Source organism: Daucus carota, chromosome 6, assembly GCF_001625215.2.
Source record: "Daucus carota subsp. sativus chromosome 6, DH1 v3.0, whole genome shotgun sequence".
Lineage (NCBI taxonomy): Eukaryota > Viridiplantae > Streptophyta > Magnoliopsida > Apiales > Apiaceae > Daucus > Daucus carota.
In genome coordinates this window covers 24586361-24600610 of record NC_030386.2, presented here as the reverse complement: position 1 = coordinate 24600610, position 14250 = coordinate 24586361, and the positions used below count along the sequence as shown (strand labels likewise).

Below are 14250 nucleotides of genomic sequence, written 5' to 3'. Positions count from 1 at the left end.
TTGTTTGATAACATTGGCAAATACACTCCTTTAAGTTGTTTAGTTTTACATTAAAATTTTATTTTCTCCCTTTCATTTGAGTGTTACTTCCTATCATCTTTTACAATTGTATATCTTTAGATTTTGTATATTTTATTTAATGCTTTATATTTATTTGCTAATAGAATGATCAGTGACTTGTGTGTAATTGCATCATGTCTTGCTTTTGATTTAGTAAACAAAGATCACTTGATTAATTTCAAGCATTATCTTGCTTTTAAGATATTAAACAAGGATTACTTGACCATAAATTAGAGTATATACACAAGGACAAGATGAAATAGGTATCCCCTACGTCAATCTTTTAATACATCAAACTAAGACACAATAAAAATGATGCATTGATTCTGAACTCTCCCTTTTTTTCCTTGGCCTCAAATTGGCTTACACTTGAATCTTCTCAACGTATCTGCGTGATGGTCAAGCTACTACCACGGAATCGGCAGAAACTAACAACTTGCCAATGTTGGGGGAGTAAGTAAAAAGCTCTACTTCTCTATATTACAAATAGATGCTACACACAGAGTTTGAAGTACATTTCCATTCATCCCATGCAATCTTGGGCTCAGGGTATCAGCTAGTACTTGCAATTCTGTTAAAGTTGGTATTTTAACCTTGGTCTTTAAATGTTTAACCTTTGGTTTTTATTTCATTTGGTTAGGTCTGTTGATTCGTTAGATGCATGTATTTATGCGGAGATCAGGACAAGAATCCCTGAAACAATTTCATGGGACTACAACTTTGAGCCTGCAGGAAGCACTCCTCTGAGTTTTACTGTTAAGCTGCATCTTTCTTCTTTAATCAGTACCTAATGAAAATTAGTTTATCCTGAGATTTCTACCGAAAGATCATTAGCTTTGAAAATTGCTAACCGTTGTAGATTTTTTAAGGCATTACATCTGGTTTGTTTAAATGAGACCTATAATAAGCAATGAATGTCATTAGTCTACTTTTGGCTACTCTGCCTCGGTATTGGTTGTAAATTATAATTACATGTTCAATATTTCTTTACTTCTGTCATGACAAAATCCGAAACCTTCTTTACATCTTTGCTTAATCACACACTAAAATTTAGCTTTTTTTTTTTTGAACGTTAAGCTGATCTAATGTAATTTGAGAGTAATTTAGTTACTTGGTTATTTTATCATTTTATGTTTACCAAAGTTTGTCTTCATAGTCATTTGGTGTTTTGTATGTGCCGTAAAAGTAGGTTTTACCTTTCAAATTATACTCTGTAAAAATGATCTTTTGGTGTCTGTTACTTATTAAAGACATTCTCATATTTTATAAAGAGCTTAGCTTTCTTGTTCTGCTCAGTTGACCAATCAGTAGAATTTGGCGCTAGCATTTATAGGCTTCCATATTTTTCTCACTCTTTGTTTATTGAATTATAGTCTTAAAGGCACAGACATTTGTTAAGCTAATGGCAATTAACCTGCAGTCAGAAGCTTTAAAGGAAGCCATTGATGATCTAGAATGGCCAGGCTCGAGCATCCAAGTAAGCCTCCAACCAGCTCCTCCAGTTGTTACATTTAGAGGTGAAGGCCATGGAGACTTGCAGGTTAAACTGTCCTTCCTTTGATTAAAATAAATGTATGTAGCTGGGTGTTAAATCTCTTTAGCAAATTTGGCTCATTGTTTTTCTTGCGGATAGATTTCATGTATTATGCAAATACTGATCTGTTGACTGCATTCCATTGTGATCGCCAGGAATCGCACAGGTATCGGTTTTGAGTCACTTAATGAGAAGCACCAGTTCGTAATTCATAGATCTGATCATTTCCTTGGCATGGTAGGTACAAGTACAAGTTCCTTCGTGCAACAACTTCCAACATACCAAGCAGTGTTATCAAAGAAAATCGAGGAAGCAAGTTGACCATTGGACGCGGTGGAATGTCGAAAGTTCAGCACCTGGTTTCAGTTGCAAAACCATCAAACTCACATTCCCATGCTGATTCAGCTGGCTATCTGCAACCAAGCCGTATTGCTTATATTGAGTTTTTTGTCAAACCAGAGGTTGAGGATGATAACGCAGATGATTAAAAGAAATTCTAAAGATGATTTTCTGCTTGTTGATCTTAGAAAGTAGGACGACAGATTTTTATCTTCAAATTATCTTCATATGCGAAAACGTGAAGCTAGATTTTCAATATTATGGCCAGTGTTGACTGTTAAAAGCATTGCATTTCCATTAATCGGAATACATCTTTTGTTATAGGCTAAAGTAACAGTGAGAAATGTTTTCGGAATCCCATTATACAAGAATTTGGGTTTGTGGTTTTCTTGCAAAACATATATGATGCTGGTTGATGTTGACTGCACTAACGGCATCATATTAGCCACTGTCTTCTTCTAGTATACATTTGTAGTTGTAAGGAACTGATGGGCACTCTGAGAACAATATGAAAAACACCAATTGTAAACTAAACAATAACAGATGGACATAACCATAGTAATTTTGTATGGACAAATTTAAAATTGTTCCCATGATAACATAACCATGTAAAGTACAAACTAAGCTTTGGTACATTATTCCTCGAACCATGTCTGAATGAATTGTTATATCTGTTACTGTTGTATAGCTATAACCTTTTCAAAAAAATTCCAAAATTAGCAAATCCAGCCCCCCTCCCGGAAAACATTATTAACTCTGCCAACATGTGTGTGCTGTGTGTGTTCGCGCGCAATCAAGTTATTGCAAACTTAGAAGCTTTGACCCTTAAAGGAGCATACTGGTTGAACCGCATATCTCATTTGCAGTATAAAAGGTGCATTTTGTCATAATCATAACTGCCACAACATGGCCTCTTTGTCTTTTTATATAACATTGACTGTTTATGAAGACTATCCTTCAGTGTGTTGTTTGCACCCCTTCGGCCCATAATGATTCGATCCCCGCTTCACAATCTTCTTGCAAAGATAACAGTAATGGTTTCCGCATGCCCAGCAGAAGATATGATTATTGTTGCCCACCTGCAAATTTCAAAAGAGGAAGATGTGAAAAGTGGCAATTAGAACATCTCTTAAGATGGTGTATATTCAAGGACCAGTGCATTCTGCATCCACTAAAATCTAAACATGTGAAACAGTTACTCTACGGAGTTAAGTTGGATGCAATTAAACATGACGAATTCTGACTAAGCAAAAAACAAAAACAGATTCTACCCAAAATTTTACTTAATTAACAATTGCAAAGTTCTGTTTGGCACAATTTCACTTCATCAGTTAGGGCAGAGTAATTGAGATTAAGAGCTTCTCCAAAACTCAAATCACATCAAGACCGGGCCAAATATTGGTAAAATTATACATACTGACCTTAGCATTCACTTGAGCACAAAGTGGACATGGATGACCCCGACCACCAAAAAGGTCAGCTAGAATCTGACCTTCAACCATTCGTGCATTTGCCCGTTCCCAGGTCTGAATCATTTCCTGTGGAAAAAGTTCGCACTCCCCCCTTCAAATGTAACAAAATGCTTAGTTTTCTAGTACATGGTGAGTATTAATTAAAGCACAAATGGACAGCATGGTCCCAAACTTGTCAGAGAGAAACATACTTAAAGTGTTCGTATCCATCGATCTTCTGATTACAGCGGTAGCAGAAATAATTCCCACAGTTATTGCACACCATCTTGTTGCAACCTTCGGTTCGTGAGATTGCCATCTTACAGGATGGGCATTGCTTGGCATCACGAAGTATTTCTTTCACACTAAGAATCTCATTTATCATTTCTTTCTCGCGACGCTTTCGTTCACCCCCCAGTTGAGTTCAATTTTGTCTCTCCTATAAGATTAAAAAAGTAAACAAATTTAAGGAGCCAGCAGTAACTTCACTTTTTTTTTCTCATGAAAAAAGCATCAGAGAAGTAATGGTAAGGACAAGTGGGTTACGATGTGCAAAATCTTAATGAAGATAAAACAGGACCTGTAATTCTCAGGTCATGCTGAATTAATTGAGTGTATTTACTTTGCATAGTTGTAAAGACACATGATAATTAACAGTAGAGTATTCAGATTCAATTCATAAACATTGAGACCAAAACAATGTAATTCTGTGATGTCTAACTAATAAATATCACGAACTTTTGGAGCTCATTCCAAACAGGATACAAGTCAAACTTCTAAGGGTTTAAAAATTAAATACAACTGTACGAAGGTACTTGAAGAAACTAAGATAATGATAAACTGTTTACTACAAGGGAATTTCTTGAATCATAAACTCTGCATTTAGAGATCTTCTCTCAGCAGTAATCATAGTACAACTATTAAATTAATATATCAAAGTTCTCCTTTTTGTTTTACAATTATGCTGATAGTGGCTAGAGAAGAACAATTATCATTTTAAAATCTACGCTACCTCGTCAAACAATTATCCAGATTCTGGTCAAGTGAAAATAAGAATGCACCATATAGAGAGGCACCATATATACCACAACAGCATACTTTAAGTTTTAAAAACAATTCCCAAACCATAAATTTTACCTGCAAAACAAGGAGCTTCATTTCAGGTGTCATGCAAGAAGTTCCAATGTGGCGCTTTTCACTGCAAAGAGAACAAAAACTAAAGAAGCACTTTGAGCATTGTGCATCATTATCTTCATCTGCACAGCAAGTTGTTTCGCATCTGGGGCAATACACCACGTCAGACATTGACGCGAGTGTTTTCTGCATGACGAGTGTCTCCCAACGTTGAAATTCTTCATCACCAAGCAATCGTCTCAAAATACCAGATGGAAGCACCCCCTCACATTTTTCTTCTGGGCATGAAAGCTTGGTCTTTGTACCTTCCCTTGCAGTAATGCCAACATATGTTTCCATACATTTCCAGCAGAAAAAATGCTGGCGGGACAATTTGATAAAATCTCCACCTGATTAACATTGAAGTACTAGATTATATATATATATATATATATATATATATATATATATATATATATATATATATATATATATATATATATATATAGCTATTCTCAAAATTTTACCACAACAATGATTTGAACACTGGGCCATGTCTAGAAAATTTACAGATAAGGGTATAAAAAATTATTCGAAGAAAAAAAATACCTGGATATTCACTGTAACAGATATGACATTCATGGAAGTTCTTGACAAAATTCTCATGGCACTGCTCATCATTGTAACTCTTTAATGAAGGTATATCAACATCTGGCGAGACACTTTCTGAAATTGCTCGCTTGTCTCCAGTGTGTATTATTTCATAAGGACCAAGTATTATCTCTTCATCGAAGCCAAGATAAGAAAGAGAAGAACTTTGTACCCATTCTACCCATTGGTATATAACCTCCTGACCTGGTTGCTCATTCCAAATTAAATCCAGCATGCAGCAAAGACTAGAGATTTTAGAAGAATCCAACCACTTGACCGACATGGTAAAATGAGGAGGGAGATGGCTTGGATATGATTTAGGTAATAAACATGTTAACACAACTGGCGGAAGATACTGAACTTAAAAGAGTATGAAAATTCAGGTGTATCATCAGATGTACTCTGAACATGACTCGAAGAATTTAATCGTGTAGAGATGGTAATATCCCTTGGGGATTCAATATGAACATAAACCTGCAATACAAACATCCAACAGCAGTATTAGATACATACAGGCCTTAATAACCTTAAGATGAAATTTAGGAAAACTGTATGAGACCTGAAAACATCGTAACCCGCTCTGCTTGTCAGAAATGACTAAATTCTCTCCATAAATCGATTCCATAGCAATGAACTGCAGAGTGCAGAAGTGCAAAAGTAAATAGGAGATAAGCAGTAGATCACCAACTTAATATCCAGACTAGTTAGATGTTACATTTAACTGTTCATCCTCCTTTCCTCAAAGAATTTTTGGAAATGTTGTATTCTGTAACAATTATAAGGCAAAAACAGTTTTATGTGGCTCACTCGCAAAGGGAGATGTAACAGGATAGGCGGATAGAAGGCTGTAAATTTTCTTAGTTCAGTTTAAATGTGAAAGACCTTAGTTATAATGTTGCATAATTGCAAACCAGAATCAGCTGATTCCATACTGCTAAACTACCAAATGCAGAGAACTCGCAATCGCTAGTACCTTATCCTATATGTGGATTTTATGAAAGCTACGTAGTTGTTTTTGATGAAGAACGGTGGAAAGTGATGGATTTTGGTAGCTGATCTTGCTCGTGCTGAGTAATTCGTTAGTCTGCCAAAGAATTTATGTGTTTTCTCTTGCTGCAAACTGTCAATCACCCAAAACAAGAGGCCTACGTACCGGGGTTCAAGCTACATGTAGTTCTTGGACGATAAGTTGCCTATTTGGGCTAGGTATTGTTCCGGTGCATCGGGCCCAAGTCCGCTAGACGTGAAGGGCCTTGGCCCAAGTCTGTATGGACGTGAAGGGCAAGCTTCCCAAAGGCTCGTAACTGCCATGACGCAAACCCACTCGGGCGTGAAGGACTGTCATGGGGTTGTTGAGCGAGGGGTCTCACGTAGAGAGTTAGGCGTATTGTATCCCGGCCCTAGCGTTCTCTTGTAGAGATTGTGCCTATTGTGATCCGGCGTCCAAATAGCAAGCCCGTGGGCTAGTCGATTCAAGAGTAGTAATTTTAGTAGGAATCCACCCTTGTAAGGCCTTCTGCAGTCTCTAAATGCTTAGAATTTGATAAATTATGATTTAGCCGACTAGGCTAGCGTTTTTCTGGCTAGCAGTCCAGAAATCCATGCTAAGTAGTCTCGGTTAGCGTTTGCTATGCGAACTGGGATAGCGCTCCGAGATCCGAGATAGGGCGAGCCGAATCATATCATGATTCCATGCGGCCCGGGCTAGGCTAGCGACCCGGGGTGAGATCAGTCATGTTCTCTTCATGCCCTTGAGATTAAATGAAGTTCTGCTATAATAGTAGTGAAGCGGGGCTAAGGCTGATGGGTTAACGTAGCGAATTGACGCTAGGCCATGTCCCTTAAAATTAAAGATCCAAAGATTCTTTAGAGGGAAGCGACCCGGAAGCGGCCAGATGGCCTATCAAATATGATAATGGATCTGCCTAGGACCCATGCCCGATTATTGGCCATAACAGTGTGCAAACATCTCGATTATTGGCCATAACAGTGTGCAAACATCTTACCATCCCCAACCGGAGTTGGATAGTTGGATACTGACACTAGGTATGTTTCGTTTTAGAGTAAATTGCACACTGTGTACCTGTAGTTTCAGCTTGGTGCACTTTGTGTACCTCAATTTTCATATCTAGCAATGTGTGTACCTCAAGTTTGTAGATTCTTGCAAGGTGTGTACTTCCGTTAGTTTGAAGATTAACACCGTTAGAAAGGAGGGGCATCAATGGAATTTGGCAGCAGTTGAAAGGCGGGGCAATGGTTATTCTGTTTGTGTGTTACATACACACAATTCTTGTTGCCGTGTCTGAATACTGTGAATGCCGTTGCTGGTTGTCCGAACTGCTTGGACAGAAGACATTACAAGACATTACTTTCGTCCGGTGATTTGACCGAATAGTTAAAAATATTATTTTTTATATTTTTTTTTCTAAATAAAAATATATAATCAAAATTTTAATTCACAAGAAAAATCAATCAAAAATAATATCTTTAACTACCCCGTCAAAGCATTTAAAAGTGTGTGTCAAAAGTCAAAGCGTCAAATAATAAAAACCGGAGGATGTATATTTTTGACAAACTACGGAACATGTGGCAGCTCTAAATTGGTATTCTCTTCCTTTCTATGTCCATTTTGTTCAGAGAATTCTACTACCTTCAGGAGCATATCATATTCCTTTTCACTGTCTGTAAGATCACCATTTTCTTCCCCTGATCTTATTCACAGAAGCCGATTTTTTTTACTTTGAAGCTCTTTGTTCACAGAAAATTATATATATATAATTATTTAAATATATACAAAATTTGTACTTCAAAATATAAATTAAATGTTTATATACAAGTTATAAATATTACTTTTTTGAGTAACGCGGGCGTATTATTCAAAAAATATTCATACTTTAAATTCATAATAATAGTTTGGTTAGAAAAAATTAGGTTATGAACATATTAATTATATTATCAAACATATTTCTAATTAAACATTACATATTATAAATATTTAATTTATGTTTAAATTTTCTATCAACAATTTTAATTTAGAATTCAGTAATATTAAATAATGTTTTTTTAATCTTTATATTTATAAATATAAGTATAATGAAAAAGTTATACTCCCTCAGTCTCTTAATACTTTTCATGTTTCTGTTTTTCACGTTTGCCAACACACACTTTTGATTGTTAATATCTTCAATTTCGTATTAGTATTAAATATGAAAATTTTACCGTATTAAAGTACTCGTGAATACGAATCAAATAAGATCACTCATGACTATATTTCGTTTTATGGATTACATGTAAAATAGTAATTTGTCTCGTGTCATGAACAGTACCGACATCACAAACATGAAAAAAAAACAAAAGAAACGGAGGGAGTATATAAATCGTGATATAATCAAAGAAATGAGTACTAAATACTACACTTACAAATTATCTATGTTAATATCTTATAACTAGCATATTCAAAATGAATTTTACGAGAAATTAATAGATAAAGTATGTTGTAAATTTATTCGTATGTTTATTAAATAAAATTATTATTTCTTCTGAAAAAATAATAATTTCATTTAAAAACTTAAAAAAAACCATTTTATTTTACAATAATATATAAATATATATTATAAATTTTGGAGCTCGCAACAAATCATTACCTTCCTCTAGTTGTTGCATGATTTGAGTCCAGAGACTCTGATGCAGTAGAGAAGTGCGAAGAGTAATAAAGAACAAGACTACTGCTGGAAATGTCTGTGCTGCCCTTTGCATACTAACGGTGTTAACTTTAATCTAACGGAAGTACACACTTTGCAAGAATCCGGTAACTTCAGGTACACAGTTTGCTAGATATGAAATAACAGGTACACAAAGTGCACAATGGTGAAACTAGAAGTACACGGCTTGCATTTTACTCTTCGTTTTATTTGGTTGGATACACTAGGTATGTTTGGTTTTATTTAATTACAGAAGAATACTAAATACAGGAAAACTTCACAACCATGCATTACAGTAAAAAAAAGTTAGCTACACATGTACACACACATGCAGGAATGGTAAAAGAGGCAGCAGTTACCTCATCTTGTTGCAATTGGTCATTGATACTAAAAATCTCCTGAGACAACTCAGCCTCTCTCTATTCATTTTTCGAAACAAAAATCATTATTTTCAATCATCTTTACATTCATATCATCATTACACTCCAACCCATTATTTTTCTTTACCTCCTCTCCATCTTTCACAATTTCTTGGTCACAACAACTAGCCCCAACACAATTCTCCACCTTTTCTTCATCTTGTTGGCAAGAATTCAAAGAACCCACCTCAGGCTTGTTAACAGGACTCGATTTGGCATCAGTATCTGGCCTATTTCGAGGCACCCACTTGGATTTTGGGGATGAAAGAGTGAATTTTTGGTTGTTGATGGTGGTGATAGTTTTGGTGACAAGTACAAGGTGTAGACGATAAAGATGAGGATTTAATGATCTGATTTTTGATGGTTTTTCTGGGGGGAGTAGACATATTAATGGCCGCCGTGATGAATTGATGATCGAACAACAAACACAGAAACAAGAGCTAAATATATACTGACTTCAAAAAAAAAAAAAAAAAAAAGGAGCTACAGTAAATATATACTGTATGTAATAGTATTTGTGTCTCTGTCAATTTTTGACCCTCAACTCAAGAATTGTCAAAATCAGAATCAAATCATTTATAAATATCTGTCATCTATTTTCTTTTTTCTCTGCCGTAATATTTTTACTTTTATACCAAAAAATTGAGGTGAAGTTTCAACTCTTTTGACTTAACTTTATATTTTACTTATTATTAACACAAAATTATAAATCGTGTTGGCTAATATTTAATTAATATTTTTTTATATTTAATATAAATTTTGATGATATTGAAAATTTATGAATTTTATAATGTTAAAATTTATATTAATACATATGATATATTTTCTTATTTATTAAAGATATAAGTGATAATAAATTAATTAAAAAAGATATTTTAATAGTAATTAAAAATTATGAACAATAATAAGATTTTTATTTAACATAAATACGTATATTATTTGGAGTTATAAAAGTTAATTATAATAAGTAAAATTCTATTTAATATAAATATGTATATAAGTTGGATTCGTAATATACTGGTTGAATCCAAAATAAAATTTTAATTGATATATATATTAACATAATTTACATCCATGTTATATTAAGTAAATTATATTTAATATTAAATTATTTGAGCCTAGGGTCCAATAATTTGGAAAATTTTCATTCATGTCAACCTAAAGTAAAACCCAAACCATCCAGAGATGAAATACTCTTTTTTCCTCCATACTCATTTTCTTGCTAATTCTCATCATAGAAGTTTTGTATTTCCTAATATTTTTTTTTTCAAATCTCTCATTATACCTCAATTATTTTCTTCTCTTTTTACTCATTTTATTCCATTCCATTTCAATCTATCCAACCAAACACAACATTAATGTTTCGGTTTTAATAAGATAGTATATAGATAATAAAGTAAGGGATTTTTTTTTGTTATTATGCTAAAGTATTTTCAGAAATTATACAATCAACCAAAAAAATGAATTAAATCTTATTGAAAAATGTAATGGATTTTTTATTTTGGAAAAGAATTAGGAAAAAAATTTTAAAAATAAAAAAATATACGATTACATTTTTTTTATCTATTTACAATATAGGCTTAGCAGTGTACGGCTTTTTTAAATATTTTATTATATTAAATGGGTTAAACATCAATTAGGTGACTGATTGCGTTCAAATATATCAAGTAGGTGACTGATTGCAAATCTGACTCATTTTGGTGACTGATTGCACAATTTGGCTCATTTCAATTTTCCGATCACCTGAAAAATCTTCGCAAAAAAAATATGCACAAAAAAATCCGAAAAAAATTTATATGTAGTAAAACACCCCGACTTTGAACCTCCTAAACTCAGAATTATCGAAATGAAACTCAAAACTCAAAATTGAAATTAAATAAATTTGGATCAAGATTTTATTTAATTTCAATTTTAATTTTTGAATTTCCTTTCGATAATTCTGAATTTAGGAGATTCAAAGTCGGGGTGTTTTACTACATATAAATTTTTTTCGGATTTTTTTGTGCATATTTTTTTTCACCGGAAAATTTTCAGGTGGCCGGAAAACTAAAATGAGTCAAATTATGCAATCAATCACCAAAATGAGTCAAATTTGCAATCAGTCACCTACCTGATACATCTGGACGCAATCAGTCACCTGATTGATATTTAACCCCATATTAAATTTTGTATAAAAATAGTTCTCAAATGCTACCTGATATATTGTAATTAATTATATTTTTTTTGACAGAAATAACATTTTCATTAATGAATTGTAACAAAGTACAATGATCTACAAAGGAGTTTATTTCATTCACCAAGTATATCATCTAACCGAAAGACACGCATGTTACCTCCGGACATTTAGACAATAATATCTTAATGTTTGAAAATAAAACACCACCAAAGAAGGGCCTCGTCAAAACCTCACATGAGCAAAACCCTATGGGAAAAAACTCAAGGGGAAAAAGAGTACCCTACTAAAAATAACTAAATATAAGACAAAATATCTAATTACAATGAGCCCATTAAATTTAAGTTCATGTCACCATCCAGCTTCTCTTTACACTTCTTCCCATCCAAAAGAGTATCAAAATCTTGTTTCCATTCATCTTCCATCTACACGCAATAAGTCATCCAATTAAATCTGAAAATTAAAACAAACCAACAAAAACAAATAAGTCGAAGAAATTGTAACAAAATATATAGTATAAAATTATATGATAAAACTTTCAATTCATAAATAAAGTCATCTAATATGACACAATATCATCATAAGGTTTAGGGTTTAGGGTTTAGGGTTTAGGGTTTAGGGTTTAGGGTTTAGGGTTTAGGGTTTAGAGTTTATTTCATTCACCAAGTATATCATCTAACCGAAAGACACGCATGTTACCTCCGGACATTTAGACAATAATATCTTAATGTTTGAAAATAAAACACCACCAAAGAAGGGCCTCGTCAAAACCTCACATGAGCAAAACCCTATGGGAAAAAACTCAAGGGGAAAAAGAGTACCCTACTAAAAATAACTAAATATAAGACAAAATATCTAATTACAATGAGCCCATTAAATTTAAGTTCATGTCACCATCCAGCTTCTCTTTACACTTCTTCCCATCCAAAAGAGTATCAAAATCTTGTTTCCATTCATCTTCCATCTACACGCAATAAGTCATCCAATTAAATCTGAAAATTAAAACAAACCAACAAAAACAAATAAGTCGAAGAAATTGTAACAAAATATATAGTATAAAATTATATGATAAAACTTTCAATTCATAAATAAAGTCATCTAATATGACACAATATCATCATAAACGACTTATAACCACCACAGATATGGTCAAAACACCACCAAAATGGCCATGCCCGTATAGGTACAAAAATCATCACAAATAACACTAAACTCGATCAAAATTCAGATCTGAAATATGTGAAAACGGAATATGTGAAAACATATATAAATGATATGGATCAAATCCGAAAGATACGAAAACAAATCTGAAGATTTAGAAAGGTTAAGAGTTTCAATTTGAAAAGAGGAGATGTTATATATATATATATATAGAGAGAGTAAGGTTCGAGGGAGAACTATTTTATCAAGAGAACCGGGAGACCACATCCTACACCGTTGATTAATTCTATCAGTTATTATTTAATTACTATAAAATATCAATGGCAATCTTGAAATTTATTGGATGATTCAAGGACAAGGGTATTCAATTATTAAATAAGAAATCTCTGAGATTTTGATATATATGGAATCGATTCAGTGATTGATATCCTTGATATATGGTAACGTAATCACTAATCAAAGCTTCCCAATACTAACAATTACTAATTGACTTTTACATTTTTACTATTAATATAAAACATACATACACTTCAAAACCTTGAAGCTATCTGATGGAGACGATCAATGATGGGAAAGATTCAAGGTTAATTCTTTTAACAGATCGTCATATGTTCTTCTTTTTATGCAGCGAACTTAGAAGAACAGCTAAAGGAACATACAAAACTGAGTTCAAGCTTAAAGCTACTGGTTATAAACATGAATTCAGGTATCCTTGTTGATGTGATATCTTCCCTCTCAGAAAATAAAATAACTGTCCTTGAGGATCAGTTGGAAGAGGATGAAGGTCTCTTGGATCTGTTCCAATTTTCTTTTACGGTCTCATTCAGTTCTAGTTCTAAGTTTGATTTATCTTGTAGTTGGTTTTGTTGATCTAGTTTAAGTCGAGGCAGTGGTAGCCTTCTTTAATTTGCTCAATCTTTACTTTTTTCTTTTGGCTTTTGATTCTGTTGTAATCACTAATTTTTGTAGTGATTCAAGTGAAGTTGCAGCACAGGTTCTGGATTCTGGTTTTTTAAAGGAATTATCTTCACTCTTTGAGGCTGAGGTAATTGATCTAGAAGCAGTAGTTTGGAAAGGCATTTGTGCTAAAAATATTCTCGAGCAAGCAGTACATTCATGGAGCGAGAACTTAGCCAAAGAACAAGATGCAGACGCGAATTCTCCACTAGAAGATTCTTTAGCGTTTACAAGGGAGAAAGAACAGGATCTTAACATGATAGAAGTTATGGAAACTCATGGATGTGGCGCAAGTTTTGGCTGAGTGGGATCAATGCCTTTAGAAGAGTTTTTGAATTGTTGGGTCCGTTGAGTTCACTAGTTATTTAGCTATTGAAAAGTCTTTTGCTTGTTTTTTTTGCATGGCCAAGCAGTAGAACCAATGTTCTTTTCTAGTCTTTTGCAGGGGTGTATAATCTTCATGTACTTATCTTTTGGATTAATGCAATGCTTTGCTTGATAAAAAAGAAATCACTAACTCTCGTAGAATATTAAGCCCTTTCTTCTGTAATCTCTAAGTGGATATATGGCTTTATTAATGTACTTGGTCTTTCAAAAAACGTTTGGATATGCTCACAATTCTATCTACTATTGTGTTTAACGTGTACTTAAAGAACACTTAACAAAGAATAATCTTTCGTAAAAATGTTTT

General features: G+C 33.5%; 1 protein-coding gene and 1 pseudogene across 1 annotated transcript; one reads left to right on the top strand and one right to left on the bottom strand.

Annotated features, from left to right (window-relative positions):
* The first annotated feature begins 665 nt into the window (after positions 1–665).
* LOC108226123 (uncharacterized) lies at positions 666–2082 on the top strand. Its single transcript, XM_064080148.1, has 5 exons — positions 666–819; positions 1479–1600; positions 1641–1644; positions 1694–1760; positions 1836–2082. Exons 1-5 carry the CDS (start codon positions 666–668, stop codon positions 2080–2082), a joined length of 594 nt encoding a protein of 197 aa, XP_063936218.1.
* A 430-nt stretch (positions 2083–2512) lies between these two features.
* LOC108226122 (uncharacterized) lies at positions 2513–11866 on the bottom strand (annotated as a pseudogene).
* Between the last annotated feature and the right edge of the window lie 2384 nt (positions 11867–14250).

What these genes read in the sequence shown, in the direction of transcription:
- LOC108226123 (XM_064080148.1), top strand. Translation starts at nt 666, where the DNA reads ATGTTTAACCTTTGGTTTTTATTTCATTTGGTTAGGTCTGTTGATTCG. An exon ending in TCCTCTGAGTTTTACTGTTA is followed by an intron (nt 820 to 1,478) that starts AGCTGCATCTTT and finishes CAATTAACCTGC; the next exon opens with AGTCAGAAGCTTTAAAGGAA. An exon ending in GATCGCCAGGAATCGCACAG is followed by an intron (nt 1,761 to 1,835) that starts GTATCGGTTTTG and finishes TTGGCATGGTAG; the next exon opens with GTACAAGTACAAGTTCCTTC.